This window comes from Asterias rubens, chromosome 16 (genome assembly GCF_902459465.1).
Source record: "Asterias rubens chromosome 16, eAstRub1.3, whole genome shotgun sequence".
NCBI classification, from domain to species: domain Eukaryota; kingdom Metazoa; phylum Echinodermata; class Asteroidea; order Forcipulatida; family Asteriidae; genus Asterias; species Asterias rubens.
In genome coordinates this window covers 3811471-3834583 of record NC_047077.1, presented here as the reverse complement: position 1 = coordinate 3834583, position 23113 = coordinate 3811471, and the positions used below count along the sequence as shown (strand labels likewise).

The window sequence follows — 23113 nt, the reverse complement described above, 5'->3', positions numbered from 1 at the left end:
CTTATATACAGAAAGGTTTGCGGTAACACCATGTAGTGACTATCTCTAGTGAGTTGGGGTGGTTCTGAAACGAACCGTTGGTTTCAACTCGACGTTTCGATCAGTATGCTCTGATCGTCTTCTGAAGAAAGCTGGACTCTGATGCTGCATGCTGCTTAAGTACTGTGGAGGCGGGAGAGCATACTGATCGAAACGTCGAGTTGAAACCAACGGTTCTTTTCAGAACCACCACAACTCATTAGAGATAGTCATTACATGGTGGTACTGAAACCTTTTTATATTGTATTTCCACCATGCAAAGTTTCAAATCCTACGGACCGTTCTTACTTTCACAACAAAGTTGTGGGTGTCTTTACACACAGATTACCATGATTTGAAAGGATATTTCAAAAAGTTTGTGGTATAGAAGTTATCTGTATGTTTTAGAGGCATTAGTTATTATTTTCAATAGTATGTTTTTAATCCCTTACCATCATACAAAGGGGTTTCCTCGTTTTAGATGATCTGTCTCATGTTTTCAACCTCTAAGCTTCATTATGGTAGTTGAATCAAAGCAACTGTTCAAATCATTTGAAAGGTAATTGAATCCTATACAAAAATAAATCTTAGTTGTAATGCATCAAAATAACCACAACGTAACTTATCTAAGGATTTCTACGTACAGTAACAAATCTTGTCATTTTTTGTGCTGCGTTTAAGGAGTGTTGGTTGCAAGTTTGGATTTGTTTTCATTTATAGGCAGTGGACACTATTTGTAACTACTCAAAATAATGATTAGCATAAAACCTTATTTGGTAACAAGTAATGGGGAGCTGTTGATAGTAAAACACATTGTAAGAAACGGCTCTCTCTGAAGTAACATAGTTTTTGAGAAAGAAGTAACTTTCCACGAATTTGATTTCAAGACCTCAGAATAAGATTTTGAGGTTTTTAAATCAAGCATCTGAAAGCACACAACTTCGTGTGACAAGTTTTTTCATTCATTATTATCTCGCAACTTCGTCGACCAATTGAGCTCAAATTTCACTGGTTTGCTATTTCAAGTGAGAAGACTGGTCTTTGACAATTACCAATAGTGTCCAGTGACTTTAATCCTTTAGCACTCACAACCTAGTAAATAACACGCATTTCACTTTTTAATTATGACAAAGGATTAAACCCAACATATTTTAAACATAACACATGATGTACCACATTGGATGAAAAGAAAGCTTGTTTAATTTATAAAGGAATTTATAAATTTTTGCAGTGTAACATCGTGTGCTAAAAAGGTATAACAAATAAAAATGAAATTTGCCACCAAAACTCAAGTTCAAATTTCAAGTTCTTCCATTAACTTCTTCCGCAAACTCACATACGCCAGGTCGCCCATTGTCTGTATAAGGTATGTGGGTGTTTACGAGGTGTCGTTTAACGACTGCGGTACCACAGGTTCGACTTTTAAAGTCCCTTCGTTCGAGCTCCTTCTCTTCCTTCCTCCATGCTTATACTAAGCTTAGTTTGCTCTTTTGTAAATATGTAATGTCATTGTTATGGTTGTCTACAGAGCCTCAAATCTTCTTTCTATCAAATCAAATCAAATCAAGTCAAAGAATTTGGTTGAATCTTGGTTACAGTTGTCTAGAGTGAAATGCAGATATTCTAGCTAACCTTACATAATAGAAACCTAACTTGACCAATCGTAGCAGCAGCAGTGTTGTCATACATTGCTACTGTCCAGAGTCTATTCCCTTGCAGCCAACAATGTAAGTAGACATCATCAAGACTGTTTGGCTACATCATTCCCAACTGTAAAAAAACCAAAATATCATTACTACAATAATCTTGCTCTACTGTTTTCTTTAGTACATCACAGCTAAAGAAGTCAAACTTTACAATGACTTATAAAAAGGAAAGATGTGGGTTAAGAGGAACCAGAGCCAACATGTGTCCTGCCTATCACAGCAACCAGTTATAGCATGTCACACATCCAACTACTGCTGAGGTCTAAACAGTGAATGACTGCATGATAAAATATGATATGTTTTGTATCTTTTGTGTATACTGTCACTCCTCAGCCATTTCCTGGTAGTTTTGGAAACAATTCCAAAATATAGTGTGCTTTAAAACCAATTCTGGAGCAATGGCTGCAACCAGTAGACATTTTGTTGATATTAACATTGTATAAGATTAAAGGGTATAAATATGTACTTTTTTTCTGACACAAAACACAATGCCCACAGATTAACATTAAACACACAGTTTGAAGATTATGATAGTAGAAAGCTTCCCTCGAAATTTTACTTGCTGAGGTGCTGTAGTTTTTGAGAAATTAGCAAAACAAATAATTTTCATCTCAGTTTTAGCATGTAAAAAACGTATTAACCAGTTATGCTACATATGATAATGGTATAATACCATAACTGGTTAATGGGATTTTACATACTAAAATAATTTTCATCTGATGATATCATGTGAGACGAAAATTATTTTGTTTCCTTTTTACTCATTTCTCAAAAAACACAGAACCTCAGTATGTAATATTTGAAGGGAAGCTTTCTACTATCATTATCTTCAAACATTTTGAATAAGTACCCAAATCCTTTAAGCCATTTTACCTGACCCTATTACAAAAACCTAATTTTTTTTATGACTTTCCTCCCAGAAGTTACAAATGCTCACAAGATTGTAGCTACAAACCTGAAGAGTCACATACAGGTACAAAGGGATGCAAGAAAAGTAATGAATCAATGTATAGCATTGATTGGTTCTTATTAGTCTTACCAGATCATCTGCATCTTCGTCCTGCTCCTCTGTAGAAATCACTTCATCTTTGGAATCAACTTCAAGGTACTATTACAAATTAAGGAAAAACATACATTAAATGTCACAAACCAAATCAAATCAATGAAAGCTAGCTACCAAAATATTTGACTAGACTTGTCCTGAACCCAGTCTTGCCTTTGCAATATTTGATCTATTTGATCTGCAAGTCACTTTCTGAACTGTTTTTGGGGGGCTGTTACTAGACCTAAATCATGTTTTACTATCTGGCGTTTTTGGACTGACTTTCTTCGTCTAGCCTTTCTTCAATTTATCTAAATCTGACCTATTGGACAAACACCTGACCTGACCTTTCTTGACTAATTTCTGACTCAATTGTATCAAGTAATTCCTGATTAAAATTTCTTTTTCCTGAACCATTCACTGAATCTGTCACCCACTTTAAGGGTTGATTAGCTCTGTTGGTATAGCACTCATATGGTATTTAAGCGGTTGTGGGTTTAAGACCTACTCCAGCCATATTTTGGGGTGTTACAAATTTATATATTAACCTTTCTTTACTTGTTCTATACACAACCCATAGCAATAGAAGCCAGAGAATGCTCAGCTTGACTGCCAATGGGACAGGCCGATCAATACAGTATTCAGTACATTTATTTCAATGCTGTCATACAAAACAATAATACAATAGCATACATTTATGTCAAAATTAAAACAAGCAATATAGTATGAGGTATGATTAGGTACACAATACTTCAAAAAAATAAACAAGTAGTAATTTAAAGACAACATTTAGGTGTAAGGTTAAGCAAAATGCTTTTGTGCCCTAACCTATTGACAGACAAACGACATCTCGCTTTTGTGAAGTATGACGCCGAATACTAGTAGTGTACTAGTAGTGTACCAAAGTATTCCCTATTTGAGAGACAAAACAGACACACAGGTATACACAAGCTGACAAAATACCATATGACCCTGCAAAACAATCAGCTTTTATGGAGAGCAAGGGTGCGTTTTGGCTGTCGTAACCAGTAACTGTTTCAGTTATTGGCCAGTGCTTAAACCAATAGGCAACTCAACCGAAACAGTTTTTGGTTACAACGACCAAAATGCACCCCTGGGTTCATCTTAATGATGCAGGTTCTGTATGGCAAACTTGTCCATAAAATTGATTCAGGTAATATTGTTTGCCTTACACTCAGTGTTTAAAGACACTGGACACTATTGGTAATTCTCAAAGACCAGTCTTCTCAGTTGGTGTATCTCAACGTTTGCATAAAATAACAAACCTGTGACAATTTGAGCTCAATTGTCGTCGAAGTTGCGGGATAATAATGAAAGAAAAAACACCCTTGTCACACAAAGTTGTGTGATTTCAGATGCTTGATTTTTAGACCTCAAAATCTAATTCTGAGGTCTCAAAATCAAAATCGGGGAAAATTACTTCTTTCTCGAAAACTACGTTACTTCAGAGGGAGCCCTTTCTCACAATGTTTTATACTATCAACCTCTCCCCATTACTCGTTACCAAGTAAGGTTTTATGCTAATAATTATTTTGAGTACTAACCAATAGTGTCCACTGCCTTTAAGAAATTGCAGGAGATTGATACATAACATCAAGTACAGACAATTCGTCATGAATTGATGGGAAAGACACTGAAATGAGTAAATCCACTCAAATGTCATTATGAAGACACCTCAAGATAGCTACTGACAACTTTTAGAACATCTTTCATAATAATCCTCAGCATTTCTAATAACAAGTCAAAAAGTCCGTCCCAGTTCACATGAAGTACAAATACTAACCTTGGCAGCTTCTGCAATAGACACTTTACTCTGACTGCTCTCTGAAGCATCAATCAACTTGATCCTTTCTGCACATGAAACAAAAACAAATAAGGATAAGAACTTAAGAGGAACTGCACAGACTACTATGGTCAATAAATCAGGCATGATATTTGGTCCGTGGAAAAAAGTAGACAAATTGTTTTGAGTAAAAGGGCCGACATAAGCCCCGTTTGCATTGGACTTTTGGGTCTGGTAACTTACTGACCTGGTAAGTAATTAGCGGTTCGCACTTGGATTAATTTGTGTTTGATAACTTAACAGGGGCCTTCCTTGTCGGTATGGGCTCCGACTCATGCTTAGGCTACGCACGCTGCATACTCAGTGGAAACGTAGCTATGCTTTAATCCTGCATATTTGGGGCAGCGCGTATTGCACTTGGTGGTTTGAACATCAGCAGACCTTTAAGATAGAAGTCAAGTGACAGTATTGTTGAGTTACCGGAGTGGTGCGTTCGCATTGGACTTCTTGTCCCTGTTATTAGTTAACACTGTTAAGTTACCGCAGCCCGGTAAGTTACCGACTTTTCAAACTTGACTTATTATTGGTAAGTTAACAATTTGTGGTGGTAACCGTTTTAAGTCCAATACTTTAAATTGACAATCCAAAGTTTAAGGTCTCATTGATAATCGGTTAAAAAAACAAATCTACCATGAACCTATCTCAAGAAATAAAATATCACAATAAAAGGCATTACAAATATTAATGAACCAAATTTGTGTCCATCAGAGATATTTGAAATAAACACATTATTACAATAGACTTAATTTCTTGAAGATCTTACCTGACTGAATTAACTCAAAGAAATCCATTTTGCTGTTTTCTTTCAATTCATCTTTGAGTCTTCTCATATAATCATTAAAAACACAAGGTTTTTGGAGCTGAAAGATAACAAATATTTATCCACTTTCAGTAAGAGCTGATCTGGATTCATTCAAAAATAAACAAAAATCTATTATTGTTCAATGCCCCCATCTCCCCCACCAAAAAAAAGAGAAAAAAAGGAAATAATACATATTTAAAATAAAATAAATAAATAAATAAATAAATAAATAAATAAATAAATAAATCTAGAAAATCCAGTTAAAGGCACTGGACACCTTTGGTAACTGTCAAGACCGGTCTTCTCACTTGATTATCTCAACAATGTATGCATAAAATAACAAACCTGTGAAAATTTGAACTCAACTGGTCGTCTAGAGTTGCGAGAGAATAATGGAAGAAAAAACACAAGTTGTGTGCTTTCAGATGCTTGAGCCTCAAATTTGAATCAAATGTTTTAGTGAGAAATTACTTCTTTCTCAAAAACTAAGGAGCCGTTTCTCACAATGTTTTATACTATCAACAGCTCTCCATTTACTGTTACCAAGTAAGTTTCTATGCTAAAAATTATTGTGAGTAAAAGTGTACAGTGCCAAACTGACATTCTTTCTTTCAGCTTAGTTTGCTTTCCAATGGTACAAGTTGGAATTAAAGTGAACCAAACAAAAGTCTGAATTGAATTGCTATTAACCCGATGCAGTGATTTGTGTGTATTTATGAATTGAAGAAGCATATCAAACTGTATACCTTGATTAACTCTTGCCTAAACACTTTGAGGCAATCCATTGCTTTACTGTAGAATTGGGAACCAAATGAATCATGAATCAACTTGCTAATGCCATCCTGCATTTGATCTGAAGCTGCAATAAAAACACACAATACGTTACAAGATCTCATGCAAGCAACTGTTTCAGATTAATTTGTGTTTGTTAACTTTAGGTATTTCTCCCTAATCAAAATTGACTACCCATTCCTTTAAACATTTGCTACAACATAACATTAGCCATTTTAACAAAAGATGCTGCGTTTCAGAAAGTATTTAAAAATATCAACATATTTTGGGTGGTACTGGATGGTGGGTGGTACTGTAAAACGTTGGGAAAAGCCACATTGAACTAGTTACAGAACTCCTATTCCCAGGTTCCTTAAAGACACTGGACACTAATGGTAATTGTCACTTGGTGCATCTCAACATATGCATAAAATAACAAACTTTTGAAAACTAGAGCTCAATTGGTCGTCGGAGTTGCGAGATATCAAGAAAGAAAAAAACTCTTGTCACAAGAAGTTGTGTGCTTTTATGCTTGATTATGAGACCAAATTCGTGAAAAATTACTTCAGGAGAATTTTCTAGTCACATTGAGTCTTAAAAGCCATTCTTACCTTGTTTGACATGATGTTCATCCTTCTGGCTGATCATGGCCTTAAAATCACCAATAGGATCTACAGTACCAATCTAAAACAAAAAGGATACAGAGTATACAGCTCAATATAGCTGCATTAAATGCTTGATTTTAACTCTTTTTAGAAACAGGAACTTCTCAGTGTTTGCTCAAACCTTTACAGGATCAACAAATAAAGTTTGTTACATAAACAATACTTGGCTTGAGATCTCTGGCTAGCTATAACACTGCACCCCACAAAGTTGCATGTTTAGCTGCATTACATTTACATGGACTTTGTAATAATGATTATGTAGGTTTAAAACCGGCATGAGCTTGTGTGCCAAAAACACGAAGCCAGTCAGTCTTAAACAGCTCTAGCTGTGTCTTCATCAGCCGCTTAAACACCCCACGTGACGCGCTCTCCACCAATAGGAAAAAACAAAACTGTCTGGAGTATTTATGAATGTTCAATTACAACTCTTTGAACATCTTTCATGAACCAGCTAGCATTTTAACCAGTGAATGCCAGAAGGCGTGTATAGAAAGATTCATTGAGACGCACGCCAAAGTCTGATAATATTATTTTTTTTAAATGGTGGTGTTAACATGTCTAGACATTCCATTGTGTATTGTTGTCATGAGCTACTTTTATAATAATTGGTGGCGCAGATTTTCATACCTACCTACAAATATGCAAGATTTTTGAGTTGCATCAACACTTAAATATTGGTTTAATCCCGACAAGGCCTGGTTCTTGATAATTTTACCGAGACGAAGTTGAGGTAAATTATAAAGAACCACTAGTTGAAAATCGATTCAACACACTTTGATTCCCATTCATAAATACCTTTTCGGGCAAAAACATCATCACTTCTTGGTCAAAAAGTAAAATAAATGCAAAAATTTTAATTGTTAAATGATTTCTTTCAACACAACACCCCTCCAGCTATGAAATGGTAAAGCCCTCCGCGACCCTCGGGTAAACAACTCCTTATAAAGGAACGCTGTGCGCGTCGCACGTATCGCGTGATGTGGCACAACTGTTTCAGCTGTTGCTCTCGACCAATAGGAATGAAGAAACTGTTTTATAGAAACAGGTGCAAGGTCGCGTGTCACGCCCATGAATTAACACTCTTTACAGGTAATAAACAAAGGTTTATACACACCCATGTGACGCGCTATCCACCGATAGGAATAGCAAAACTTTCTGAGGTATTTATGAAAATGTGATGCTGCAAAGTGATGCATAATTAAGTTGTCGATGTAACTTGTGCTGCTTTTCATTGAGTTATTTTGGGACTATTGTATCGGTTGCAATATTACAATATCAGGATTTGAGGCATTGCATGGTGAGGTATCAATGTATATATGGTTTGCGGTAACACCATGTGTGTATCTACTTGCCAGGTAGAGTTGTTCTTAGGGAACTGTCTTGCTTTATTCTACTGCCGTGGAGTAGATAATCGGAGGTTCGGGAGACTTCTCAGTTCTGAAAAGAACTGTCCTGCTTTTAACTATTACCAGGGCGGATGGTATAGAAATTAGACTGGACTACTACTTTAGCTTATAGGATCGTAATTAACTGTACTGCCGCGGAGTCAGTTCTGAAATTGGTCTCAACGTTTCGACTAGCTTGCTCTAGTCATCGTCAGGAGACAATATTACAATATATAACCATAAGAAGGGAGTGGTCCCTGTTGTACCTTAGTGACGGCCCCTTTAGCCATGCCTGCCATACTGAAGTCTCCTCCATCGTCAAGACGTGGTCTTTTGCTTGAAGGACCTTCTGTATCAATGTTACTATGGGAAGGAAGAAAAACCAAGCTTGTTAGTTTATCTAGACACTAATTCACTAATCAATCCACAATTTATTTCATGGTTCCTCAAAGCAGTCGGACAATCTTCAAAAGGCTCCTCGACAACCGGGAACATGTGCAGTGTTCACTTAAACATTATTTTTAATATTCTCATTTTTATCATTCATTATGAGATGTGAATTTGTACCTGGCTAGGCAGGAATTAAAGCCACTTTTAATAAAAAATGGGGAAATAAACATGGAAATCACCGCAACCACATACACAGCTTATAATGCAGATAGTGAAAGAAACCTCTTTGTAGAGTTGATATGGCCCTTATTGACTCCCCAGTTCAATCTCTCTTGTTTTAGCTTTGATTTCCTAGCCTAGCTGGACCCCGTTTACACTAGATCCAGAGAGGTGGATCAGACCTGGTTCAAGATCTGGCAATGTTGATTACAAATAATGTAAACGCAAAATTGTTGGATCAGACCCGGCTCAAGATCCAGCAATTTGGATTAAGGGCTAGTTTAAACATAAAATTGCCGGATCAGACCCGGTTCAAGATCTTGCAATTTCAATCCACCTTGCGAGAAGAGTTGATGAATCAGGCAAATGGTGGATCAGATCCGGCAAAGAAACTATCTTCATAGTCTCAGAAATTCAAATTTAAGCAGCATCTTGCTATCCATTAAGTCATTGAACTCGCAAATAATGGCTTATTGCTATAATATTGAATTGATACCAGACTGATTTACTCAGCACACCTAGTTTTTACGAGTTTGAGTATTTATGGTACATTAAAATATTAAAGCTGATTTTTTTTTCGTGACAATGTTGTACTATAATCTATTAAAAAAATGTAGCACTTCAGCAAATAATATTTTAAGGTAAGCTTTCTGTTATCATTTTCTCCAAACCGTGTAATTTTAATGTTAAAAGGGGACTTTAGGAATGCTAGGTGGCGGCAGACTTACCAGGTAAATCCATTGTTCTGGGTTATATGCGCATGCTCAGAACCATGTAAACAATGGAAATTTACCTAGTAAGTCTGCTGCCACCTAGCGTCCAAAAGTCTCCTATTGTTGACATTCAGATGATTCATAACAAACATTCTATTTATTCCTTGATGTGTTTAAAAACCTTTTTGTATTAACACACTATGTTTTGTACCTGTCCTTCCAAATGCTATCTGCAGTTGCTGTATCCTGTTTCTTTATTCGTTCCAGTTTGAATAAGTTGTTAATCTTGTTGACCTCTGACTGGCATTGAGCAGCTACTGCAGTGGGAGGTTGTAGATACGCCGTAACATCAGATGGTAGAGGAGGCAACGGGTCGTCAGGATTCAGAGCTCTATGCATTAAACACTGTCAACAAGCAACAATATCACGCTGCATTACCACATGCAAAATAATAACTTTATAACAAAACTTGAAAAAAGATAAATACAAATAAATAGTCTCTGAAAAACTGACTCAGTTAGTAAATTATTTGCACCGCTGTGTTCGTCGTGGGCTCCGGTCTACACATGGATTGAGGACTGGGTAGAAAAGGTTCCTCACCCGCACCCAGGACCCGCTGAACTTAATGCTTATTAAATGCCATCAACTTAAACATTAAGAGAGAGAGAGTAACAAAACAACTCTTTGCATTTCAACCTTTCAAGACTAGCACGTAGTATCTGAAAACATACGGTTATAAACAGAGCTCCAGCTGGTCATTATCAACCGTTGAAACACCCACACGTGACTTGCTCTCCACCAATAGGAATAGCAAAACTGTCTGAGGTATTTATGAATGTTTTATTAATACCAATGGGGTTGTATCAAGATGAAATGCAAAGACAGGTTTTTTAAACTGGCTTTTGGCGTTAACAATGTAATCTTTAGTTTACTTACCTGACATAACCTCTGATAGTAAGGATTGAAGTTTAGTTTAGGTTTGACAGCTTCTTGGCAGCCTCCTTCTTCGTCTCTGTTCAATAAATATCAGAAAACTTTATTTCTAAGTCTTTCAAAAACATTTAGTTTTTGGTCACAGTTTTATAAGGGAATAAATGGGTAGCGACGAGTTCTGAAACTGTCGTTTAAAACCTTGCAGGGTCGTGGCCGTGCGATAAAGGCGTGATAAAGTATGAAACGCTGTAAAACTTATCCATTTTCCGACGTCCTTGAGCTCTGCACATGTGTTGCATTTTTATGACTGAGACAGTTTTCGGATATGCATTCGTGCGTGTATGCATCCTCGTATTCATGGGCTTAAATGGCTTGGCGAGATTGATTACTCCTGGGAACAAGGTTGTGGGCTAACCAGCACAAACGTATCTGAAAACAACATGCTCTTAACAGCTCCAGCTGGTCATTATAAACCGTTTAAACACCCCCACATGACGCGCTCTCCACCAATAGGAGTAGCGAAACTGTTTGAGGTATTTATAAATGATACTTTATTTGATTAGGTGTTGTTTGTTTCATCCGGATTCAACACCATGTTGAAAAGTTGTAGTGTGAAACGGTCGGTCCACATGACACGGATCGTATCCCGTGTACATGTACTTGTGAATGTTTTGCCCAAATAAATGTTATTGTTATAAGATTGAGATGAAATAAAAAGTGACTTACACATCTGCCTTCATCAGATCCATGCTTGTAATAAGATCATCAACAGCACTAACTTGCTCATCTAATAATGAAATAACGAGGTAGCAGTAAATAAAGCAGTCAGTGTCCAGAGAGTCTGTACACTGATTGGAGTGTATTAACTTTGGATATACGGAACGGCCGTGTGAACTAGCAAAACAAATTGCCCTGAACCCTTTATAGTCACTGTACCGCCTGAGAACGCCCAGCCATTTACTCACTGGACTGCCCAAAACCGCTAGAGATTACAAAACACTTTGTAGCTTGAGTTTTACACATGTTAGTGTGTCACATCAAACAGCCATTAAAGGACCATGATCTAAAGAGTCGGATGGCCCAAACAATTCTCGTTTGAAGATAATACAGTATAGTAATGTAAACTCACCGGTTAACTTGGTCTTCTTATTTGCATTCAGAGATGAGAATGTATACTGTCGAATATCTTCCATAAATGGCAGCTCGACATACAGCAAACTCTAAATGGGATAGGATTAGTACATTTTCTGAATAAAATTAAGAACATCACAACTTAATTTAAAATTTCCTTTAAAAAAAAATTATACTGTAATTAATCAAGTCCTGCATTTAAGTTCAAATGATTAAGTTCAAGGGATCGAGGACCCTTAGTAACCATATGAAAATTAACCCAGCTAAGTTTTCATCAATAAGTTTAACAGCCTCCACAAAAAATTATTTTCTTTTTAAACAAGACTGCAAAGCAGCCAATATTTATGCATATTGGATCTGCCTACCCAATACTACATTTTGGAGCACATGCAGAACATGTTCAAACAAAATGACAAGTATCTATGTGTGTTGCATTATAAGTGAACAATTTCTCCTTTTTTACATCAAACTTTTTGGACGCAATTTTGATGATTTGCTATGCAATTTTAAAAAAGTGGATCGCAAATTTGCAATCCACTTTGCAATACATGTTTGCATCATTTATTCTTGATACAAACATGTATTCTTGATACTTAAATAATGAGCAACAAACATTTCACTGCCCATTGGCACACCGCTGACAACCAACGTAGTTTCTTCTGTGATTTTCAATACTTTGCACAGTGCTGGCAATAGGGCAAAATCGGCAAGTGAACAAAATTGTTACACACTATCTGGAAATTCAACAGCCAATAGAAATGTCCAGTTATCTGCATGGTCTTTCTCCTCTACATAGCTACATGTACTGTGCAGCCAAAATGGCAAAATTAAAACCCTAGAAAAAACACAGGTTTTTATATCTCCATATAACTGCTGCCCAAAAAAATGCAAACTATCTGTATTTTAGTGTCAAATTACTCTAAAATTGAGCTTTACTCCTTTTTTGAAGCTGACTGAATTTTATTTAACAAATGAGATATGTAAGATTCAATTTGTTTGGAAATAAATTGGGTTATGATAAAATACCAACCTCATATTTAGCCTTAATGTGAGGAATGAGGCAGGCAAGACGAGGGTTACTTCTCACTGAGTAGGTTCTGCGGACGATAGCTACAGAGTTGGTCTCATACAATGCATTAATGATAGCTGACATTGCTACACTACTATGCTGATCACCAGGGTCAGCTATGAAGCAGTAAACACTGTTACCAAGTTGTTGATGCCACTTGATCTGCGTACAGCAAATTAATATCAATCATTATAAGTTATCACACAAGCGCAAGTGGAATAAAGAAAAATATGGCGCTTCTGCGTCTCATATCCAGGCCGAGTTGGATATGGGACGCAGATGCGATAACAAATTTTATCTTCAAGTATGTGCTAATCCTTAAATCAGATTCGCAGAATGGAGTGGTGATAAAAACCTATATTGCACGGCTAATATCACTACCCTATGTCATGCGCCAAGTTTGCTTGAAGATAAATATGTGATAACTTATAGTGTCAAATGTATAATACCTCGTATGAGAGTTGTCACAGCATTTGCCACAATCAAACAACTGGATGAAAAATTAACAACCATAAAGCCATTATACACTTTCGGAACAAAAAAAAAAAAAGTTCACAGATTTACAAATAACTTACAGGGTTTACAGAAGGTAATGGTGAAAGACTTCTCTTGAAATATTATTCCATGAAATGCTTTACTTTTTGAGAAAACATTAAAACAATTATCAATTCTCCATAACGAAATTACGGATTTACTGTAAACACATGTCATGACACGGTGTAACATGCGGAAACAAGGGTGGGTTTCCCCGTTATTTTCTCCCGACTCCGATGACAGATTGAGCCTAAATTTGCACAGGTTTGTTATTTTATAAATTGTGATACACGAAGTGTGGGCCTTTGGAAAATACTGTTTAACAAAAGTGTCCAATGGCTTTAAACGAAATTAAACAACACTACATTACGTGGTTATATACTCACGTTTTCTTGTTTAGTAAAGCCAAGCACTTGCATCAGTTTACCGGGAGGTTTGTACCCCATGTTAACTTTATCTTCTTCAGAAATTGGTATAATGTCATTACCATAGCGATGCCCTGCAGAAGCAATACAAGAAAAAGCAAAAGTGTCTTCAAATTGGGAAGTTACACAAATAAAGAAGCCACACTGCCACAACCAGTATGGGTTCAACAGACCGATCCACTAAGCTCCGCCCCATTGCATATTGACCAATCACAACGCAACGAAGGTCCGCCAAATAAGGTCCGACATGCGTGTGCATATCTTGGCGCGCGCGGCAGAGTTGTGCAGAAAGGCATTGGAGAGCCACAGTTGTTCTCGCTCACACGTGCGTCGTGGGCGGAGCCTACTGGATCGATCTATTCCATACAAACACATAACAAGTGCTCATCAGTCAATGGTTTAAAAGTACAGAGATAAGAAAATAGAATTAGCTGTTATTACAATTTACCAACCGAATGGACTAAATGCAAAAAATAGTTAATGGCCTGACGTTTCGACCCTAGCAGAGTCTTTCTCGAAGGCTAAATGACAACACAACAAACATGAACAGGTAACTAAGTGAAACAGTGAAGTGGAAATACATGAAGAAATGCATGCAGAAAATAAGCAAAGGGTAGGCCTTCATAAACAATGAATAGGTAGACACAAATAAACTTCATACTGATAAAAGTATCTCATCTGTATCCACATCTATAAATGTACTGTGAGTTCATTTAGGGGTATTTTCATATGATACCTGAATGTCTTTATGATTGTTTACTTACCTTCCACTATCTCCTGAGTCTCTACCTCCGTTTCTTCATCATTGTTCAGATGTTGGGAGCGTATTGTCTTCGGGGTATATTCCTTTCCTTTTCCTTTCATATACATGGTTTTCCAAGATTTTTGGGTACTCTTTTTAACCTTTCCAAAAATAAAAATAGAAACAAGAAATTCATTCGATGTTTAAATACTAAAAACAAGGTGATTCATGTCATAGAACAATGATAGCATCAATTTATGACATTTTACCTTTTCCCCTTTGAACTGAATGAAAAGTTCAAATTGAAATCACATTTGTATGGCTTATCAATATTATCTATCCGGAAAAATTGATTAACAAATGTAATTAAAAAATGTTAAAATTTACAATTTCAAAGTTGTCACTGCGAATTTGGTGATATCACACTGGATATTTGAAAAGTTCCCGATTAAAATGTCTTTTCCTTTTTGTTCAATCAAACTATGTCTAAATTCCATGCCATTATTGCTGCAGAGCTAAAAGTTCAAGGGCTATGCGAGTAGGAATACACATTCGAAGCAGGGACTTATAACAAGGGGACAATTGGGTCCCCGGTTGGGTGTACATGTAGGTCCCAAGTTGGAAATTATGTACAAAACCAATAAGAGCCGTTACCAAAATAAGAAACGCAAGGTTCCCAATAGCAGGTGTTAACACACTTGTGAGTTTGAAAAGTGTGTCTTTATTAGCGGAAAACAGTGCTGACATTTAGGACGACTGCCTTGACGAATTAACCTATGGCCTAAACATCAAAACAGTCTTCGGTGACATTTACCCTGAGCTTTCATCGGAGTAACTGTACCGTTAATGTAATGTACAAAATGTATGTGACTGAAATGTATGCGGTTTATGTTGGCCAAAACATCCTGAAACTCTGATCTCCAACGTTAGAAACTGCGAAAATCTTCCGAGATGGATGTCACAGGTCAAAAGAAAGCTTGATTGTATACAAAACAAATAACATGTTGTTTTGGGTGCAAATATGCAGAATAAACGTTTACGCCCGTAGCACGAAAAGGGTTAATAAAGACCATTCCGATGACCACAGACTGTAGAAACCCAAGATGTAATTCAGGAGGTTTTCTTTTCATCATGTCATCATCATGTTACCACCTTGATACTGAGGTTCAACTGTCTGATGAGTTTCAATGTCAAATTCAATTTCAATCTTGATTTATTCTGGAGAACAGAGTTGCATAGAAGAAGATGAGGAAGAAGACAAATCTCGAGCAAAAAAGTAAGAAGGATGTGTTCCATTTAACCACTGATATAACTTAACATTAAAGCAGTAATAATATGATCATGCATGTACCTTCACATATCCGCAAACCGGTACTTTGAAATCAGTGCCAATCTCAAGCATACACTTCCAAGCTGTTTGCTTAACTGCACGTTTTTCAAATACGCTTAGAAGAGGCAACGTCTCACTGCAAAAAGACAAGAAATCAATTTTAACGTACACATGTCTCATATCATCTTTGGCAAAGCATTTGGCCCTCCTTTTTGTAGCTTTATAAGTGACTTTTGATTTTTTAAGCAAAGTCACGACTATCGTTTTTCAACTACCGACAACTCGGTTAAATGTGCCAACACGACTACTACAACAATTGTTGTGAGCTTCCTGCTTGGTGAACCAATTGTGTCGACCATTCAGAACAACAAGATGATAATGGAGATGATACAGTAGCATTTGATTGGCAAGTTTCATGGTCAAGAACAATGTGGATTATAGAAAACTTCAGCAGGCCAAAAAATAGGAATGCGTGCCAGAATTATGACAACATTGAGTGGTAAGAATCTGCACTCCCCAGTTTTTTAACAATTGTTCTTTTTTCTGTCCTTAGAATTTGGTGGTCGGAATGAATGTCTCGAGCATAGATCACACCTACACGTTATTCTTCATCATAGTTATGACCAAAACAGTATCTTTTTAAAGGGGCCAATTCACGACACAGAAAATTATTGGTTACCAACACATACATTAGCGATTTTATGATAGCTGTGTGGATAACAGTGAAACGGACAATAAACAATTTTTGAGACATGGGACATTGGTTTGTGTGCCGTGTGAAAGGTCCTGTTCAAGTTTGACAACCTTCCTTGGTCAAGACAACTGGCGCCCATGACCAAGGACCCTAGTTTGACTTTGTGGTGTGAAAAGGGCCAAAGTGGCCTGACGCCCAACCCTAGCAGAGTCTTTTTAAAAGATTAAATGAAAACACAACTCTCATAAACAGGTATAACACGGGCATAATTTTAAATGAAAATAAATAAAACATACCCACGAGTATTCCGTATAAAGCTGTATGAAACTATTGACTTCTTTAAAATAAAATAAGAAGGATCAATTGACAAAACTGTGATGACCCCATCCAGTCAGATTTCAAATATTTGCTTTTGGAAAAAGTGGGGGAAATGGCACCCTTGGCTTTGCCTCGGGTGCTATTTTCCCCCTCGGGTGTACAAAACGCCATGGACCCCGTCACAGCGTGCAACAATTGTATAATGTATAATCAAATGGTTCGTTGTTGACCTACTTGAATGAGTAGTGTTCTCCATCCACTTGATCTAAGATGTGTTTGATTAAAGCTTCTCCCGCTCTTTGTTGTGGTGTCTTAGCTTTGTCTGCTGTCCTCCTGTTGCTACTGGTGCTCCTTCCATCACTTGTTGATGGTCCATTATCATCTCCTCCCTCTTCCTCATCCTCATCCTCAAACTTGGGTCCACTGTAAAGATTAAGGAAATATAAGAGCGGTATAGACCCCTTGCAATACGCCCAGCGTACTCACATGTGCCTATCTTGGGTGTCATTTTGGATGTATACAAACATGAACAAAAGAGAGTTGACACCCCAAATTACGCGCATTCTGAGGCGCATTCTGTATTGTGTAAAAAGATCAGTAGATCCCCCTTGCATAACGCAAATTGTACAGGTACGCTGGATCACGCGCACGTTTTTACGTACAGAGAACAGCTATTGTCCAATGATCTGCCTCCCTTTTGCGAGTGACTCCATATACAATGGGTCTATTAAAGGTCTAGAACATTCGTTTAAAACTGGCAGGGTCGCCGTGTGATAAGGACCAAGCCAAAGGCAAGGTTCATTATCGCACGGCCATGGCCCTCTAAAGTTTTAAACTAACGTTCAAGACTGTTCACTACATTTTTATTCACATTCAACATGTAAATGCCCTTTTTGTTTAAAAGCAAAGAAATGTTTGAAAATCTATCAAAAATTGTGTGTAAATTTTCAGGCAGTTCTTGTGATCTACTCTGTTTCACGAAGCATCGAAATGCACGCGACGCTCGTACGTGTGGGCGAACTTAGTTGAACATTGATTACCGGTATATTTATTTCATTATGCGTAAATTAGCATCAAGCGTAAAGCTTGCACACCACGCATATTGTTTAAACACGTTTAGCCATGTTTATATCACACAATTAAACACATCCACAGAACGTGCTCTCCACCAATAGTAGTAGCAAATCTGTCTGGGGTATTTAATTAATGAAAGGTACAGTACCTGACCCACACATTGTTAAGCCCGGTTCATACTTCCTGCGAATGCAAAGCGAATAAATGTGACACAACAAGCGGTACATGCTCCATTTCCCTTTGTGAAGCAGAGAAATTCGCTTCGCACGAAGCAATCACAGGAAGTATGAACCAGGCTTAAATTGGTATGTATGGTGAGGAATTACTGCATTATGTACTGTACATGTCATTATAAGATGAGAGTGTGTAACTTACATGAAATTCACCTGTACTTTCATGTTTTTTAGGCCAGCAATGACTGTTTGTAGTTTATCATCACTGAACTGTCCTTCTAGATCAGAGAAAAGTAGCAGACGCAAACTTGTAAACTTCTTATTAGGTGTTAACATCTTCAAAAGATCCATTGCAACAATAAGTGCATCGACATCTACAAATACTTATTAAGGAATTCACCAAGACAATTATAATAACTCTAAGTTATTCATTTTAAAAACAAAAGAAGAGGATTTAGCTTAAAAAAATTATTGAGGTTATGTAAAAAGTTGTACCAATTAATTAATTCTTTTATTATTTTTTAATAACAAATAAAAAAAACTTGAGGCCTCCAGCAGGTCATCAAACCATTGTTGCCAACAATTATGTGTCACAAGCACTATCAAAATACAATAATCAGTACATTCTCTCTGTCCTTACTCTATGATTCAGCAGATTCCTGCAGAAAACAATCTACAGCCGAACTACTTATATGGGAGTTGAGCCCACACAGCCACAGCATTCTCAAACAGAATATATCAACAATTATTAGCAAGGATCACTAGTTGTATGGCTAAAACGTCAGTTAGTTCCAAATCAAGTTTGGAGATACAAGTCATTCTTGAGTCCTCAATTCAATTGCACGGCAATGGAGCATGTAAACAGCAACAATGAAATAAATATGGGTTGGAAAGTTGACCACCATCTTGAAATCAGTGGAAAGTATAACATAATAATCAACAAATAAAGGTTTGAAAATGGCCTGTGTGCCCTTTCAGTTGGCCTTGGTGCCCCTTTCTTTTTTGGAGCTTTTAAGGCCAAGTGGGCTTGCCCCTTTGAAGCTAAAAGTTGAGGCCTGCCTCAACCCAACAATGATTGCAAACATTATGTAAGCTAATCTTCAAGTCAACTCATTGATTTCTACACAGTATTTACAACAATAGCAACGAAAACTAACGGAAGCCGTATGTAGAGCTACAAGAAGTAAGATCATTATTTGGAAACAAATCCTAGGATGATGTTTGAAATGAGTCAAGGTCTTTTCTATTAAAGACACTGGACACCTTTGGTAATTGTCAAAGACCAGTCTTCTCACTTGGTGTATCTCAACATATGCACAAAATTGGTCAATGAAGTTGCGAGAAAAGTTGTGTGCTTTTAGATGCTTGATTTCGGGACCTCAAAATCTAATTATGAGGTCTCGAAATCAAATTCGTGGAAAATTACTTCTTTCTCAAAAACTATGTTACTTCAGAGGAAGCCGTTTCTCACAATGTTTAATACTATCAACAGCTCTCCACTGCTCGTTACCAAGTAAGTTTTAATGCTGACAATTATTTTGAGTAATTACCAATAGTGTCCACTGCCTTTAAGACCATGTCAATGATTTAATGGATTTGCCTATAGATGTATTAAGGATACAATCAGCAGACTGTGGTCCCGGTTTGATGTCGGTCTTGATATGTTTAATCAAGTCTAAATTCACAGGGGCTACAGGTCGTGCTTCAGTGATCTTTTCATATCCATCATCGGACAAATGGTTAGCAGTTCCCTCTGTACCAAACAGAACAAGTCCAACTTCATCTTTGGACTCAGCGAATAACTGAAAGAGTAAAATCACACCAAATGAAAGGTTTAAATTAGAAGCAAGGCTATGCACACAATACATAATACAGACACGGAACAGCTTTTGTTCACAAACACCTAATGTCTATTCTGTAGTTGTTCTTTGACTGATTTTCCTTTAATAGTGTGCGAGGATTCACTCTTGTGCGCCTTAAGCACCTTTATTTGGTGGATTTTGGCGCCTTACAAATATTCTTTATTATTTATTGTTATTATATTACTGTTGTATAATTCTGCAAAAGGCAACCCAATGTCTCTTATCGTTGATTTGATACTGATTTTCAAAGATCTAAAATTCTAGTAATTTGACACCTGATGATGATGTAACCACATCTACTGGTTATTAATGCAAGCTTCACAACAATGCGTTTTCCTGCAGACAATCGACTCTGTACTTGTGCGTTATCACGACTTGTCTCAGAGTTCAATAACCCATGAAAAAAAACAGTTTTAACTTGGTTTGTTATGATCCTAAAATAAACAGAGAGTATATCACAATTCAGGAATATCTTGCCTTTCTTTGTAGTATCAATGTCATTATTTCAATAGCGGTCTCCAAAGATGTTGTGTGGCCTTGTGGTGCTTGATTCATGGATGGACCAACATCTAATAACATCACTATCGCTTCCTGAAAAAAAAATTAAAGACAATTTTTACTTTTATTATTCAAATCAAAGAATCATTTAATAAGGCCAAAAAACAAGGTTTTTTGTTTTTATCGATGCTAGTTCAAAATAAGATTTATATTGTTGCTAATGGGCCAGATGGAATCTTGCTACTACTGTTCCACAGCACCCTTCTAAATCTAATTTCTAAGGAAGGAAATTAGGGCATCAATTGATATTGCATCCAGATCCATTTATTTTGTCCTATTGACTATTCAAAGAAAAAGCTATTTTTGGCCCGAAAACAGGAAGCAAAATCAGTCAGGCGGTAATTCAATTGCGATAAACCTTATATGTATGACAGTATGAAGGTTGCCAGCTCATTGATCATTTAATCTTCTAACAACCTATATGAACACTTTCAATCAGCTTACAGAAAATACCACAGTACAGAAACAGCTTTATTGAGGGTACAAAATAATATTTTATGTGAACTGGATGATAAATTTGGTGTATTTCTTATTCTTCTTGATCTTTCTGCAGCTTTTGACACCATTGACCATGACGTACTTTATTCTCGCCTTGCATCAATTGGTGTCAAGGGCTCAGCTCTGAAGTGGCTACAATCATATCTCAGTAACAGGACCCAGTCAGTGAACATTGCTGGTGTCCTGTCTGACTTTGATCCACTCCCTTACGGCGTGCCCCAAGGATCAGTTCTGGGGCCGTTGCTTTTTACAATCTATGCTGGCCCAATTGCCAATATTGCTCGTAAACATGGCTTGCGGGTACATGCCTATGCAGATGACACACAGCTCTATTTACCATTTGATTTAAACAAACCCAATAGTGAGGAATCGGCTCGCCAGTGTGCCGAAGCCTGCATATCTGAGATTAAGTCGTGGATGACAATTAACAAGCTAAAACTAAATGATGATAAAACTGAATTTCTCATTATAACTCCCAAACATCAACGCCATAAAATCATTAATCATAACATCCATGTTGACAGTGCCTCTATTCACGCCTCATCTTGTGCGCGTAATTTGAGAGTTATTTTTGATACCACACTATCCATGGATAAACATGTCAGCAGAATCTGTCAATCGACATACTATTACATGTACTTAAGAACTGTTAATACCATTCGAAAAACCTTATCACATAAAACTGCTGCTACTATCATTCATTCTTTGGTCACTTCTCGCCTTGACAATGGTTATTCCCTATTATACGGAGTTACCGAACACCAGCTCCACAAACTACAACTTTTACAAAATGCTGCCGCTCGTGTTTTAACAAAATCTAAAAAACATGATCATATTACACCTATATTGCAGGAACTTCACTGGCTACCCATTCGACAACGAATTCAGTTCAAAATTCTACTTATTGCATTTAAATCTCAGTTCGGCTTGACTCCGTCTTATATTGCAAATCTCCTTGTACCTTATGCCCCCTCTCGCACTCTTCGTTCTTCTGCTAAGTCCCTTTTAACTATTCCTAGAACATCCTCATCATATGGCGATCGTTCCTTTTCCGCTTGTGCTCCTAAACTTTGGAACGCTTTACCTAATAACATCAGGCGCTGTAGTTCTCTTCCATTGTTTAAAAACTTGCTTAAAACTCATTTATTTAAATCCTCTTACACTTAGCTCGTTACATGTCTTGACAGTAGATTATTCATTGTATAATTTTGTATTATGTTCTACATTTCTTTTTTGTTGTATGTATTGTTTTTTTGTTCTGCGCCTCGGAATAGGGTCTTGTACACTAGATAGATGGCGCATTATAAATGCATTATTATAATATTATTAAGGTTTATCGTAATTACCACCTCACTGATTTGATTAATAATAACAAATAATCAAGTCCTACCCCCCCCCCCCCCCCCATTTACTCAGCCCTTCTTACTAAACCAAAGTTGCAGAATAACACTTTTCATATAAATTATACTCGCACCGTTTTTCTTGAAAAATTGCTAACACAAAATGTTGGTGCAGGTTGTCGGAACATAGGGGTGTCGGAACATAGGGGTGTTTTGGTTGTCAGAATAAATGGGTGTCGGAACATAGGGGTGTCGGAACATAGGGGTGTGGGAATATAGGGGTGTCGGAACATAGGGGTGTTGGATTATAGGTTGAGTTATCGGAACATAGGGGTGTCGGAACATAGGGGTTTCGGAACATAGGGGTATCGGAACATAGGGGTGTCGGAACATAGGGTGTCGGAACATAGGGGTGTCGGAACATAGGGGTGTCGGAACATAGGGATGTCGGAATATAGAGCAGTCACCCCACCACCACCAGGTCCTACTAGTACTACTACTAGCTCCATAAATAACTCCCCCACGGCCACAGACCCACAGTGCCTTTCGCGGCGGCCCGGGGAAATGAAACAAGTAATAACTTTACCTTGTCTTTTCCAGCCATGATCCTGCATGCACAGTTCACAACATTGGTAAATCAGTCAAAGCAGGGAACAAAGTACAGAACTTGCTATAAAACGTCAGTTTTCAGCATGCAGTTATGTCGTTATCATTGCTAAAACTGCTCGGCGCAAAAGTAGAAACCCGCGCAAGTTTGAAATTTGCGTACCGACATACGTATGTGCACACACGTCCGGGTCTGTCCCAACAAGCGCGCGCGCGCGAACAAAATAAATAGTTTGTGCAGCGCCCTCAAA

At 37.3% G+C, this 23113-nt stretch overlaps 1 protein-coding gene across 1 annotated transcript; it reads right to left on the bottom strand.

Moving 5' to 3' along the window:
- Positions 1-1020: 1020 nt before the first annotated feature.
- On the bottom strand, positions 1021-23054 carry LOC117300771 (X-ray repair cross-complementing protein 5-like). The gene is made up of 20 exons (XM_033784559.1): positions 22843-23054; positions 20338-20451; positions 19620-19800; positions 18201-18372; positions 16986-17174; positions 15761-15875; positions 14432-14570; positions 13629-13741; positions 12670-12870; positions 11638-11728; positions 11235-11295; positions 10512-10587; positions 9787-9980; positions 8520-8616; positions 6815-6887; positions 6179-6291; positions 5394-5490; positions 4571-4638; positions 2764-2832; positions 1021-1788 (listed from the first exon to the last, which is right to left on the bottom strand). The coding sequence occupies exons 1-20, from the start codon at positions 22858-22860 to the stop codon at positions 1774-1776; spliced, it is 2196 nt and encodes a 731-aa protein (XP_033640450.1). The 5' UTR covers positions 22861-23054; the 3' UTR covers positions 1021-1773.
- Positions 23055-23113: the final 59 nt, after the last annotated feature.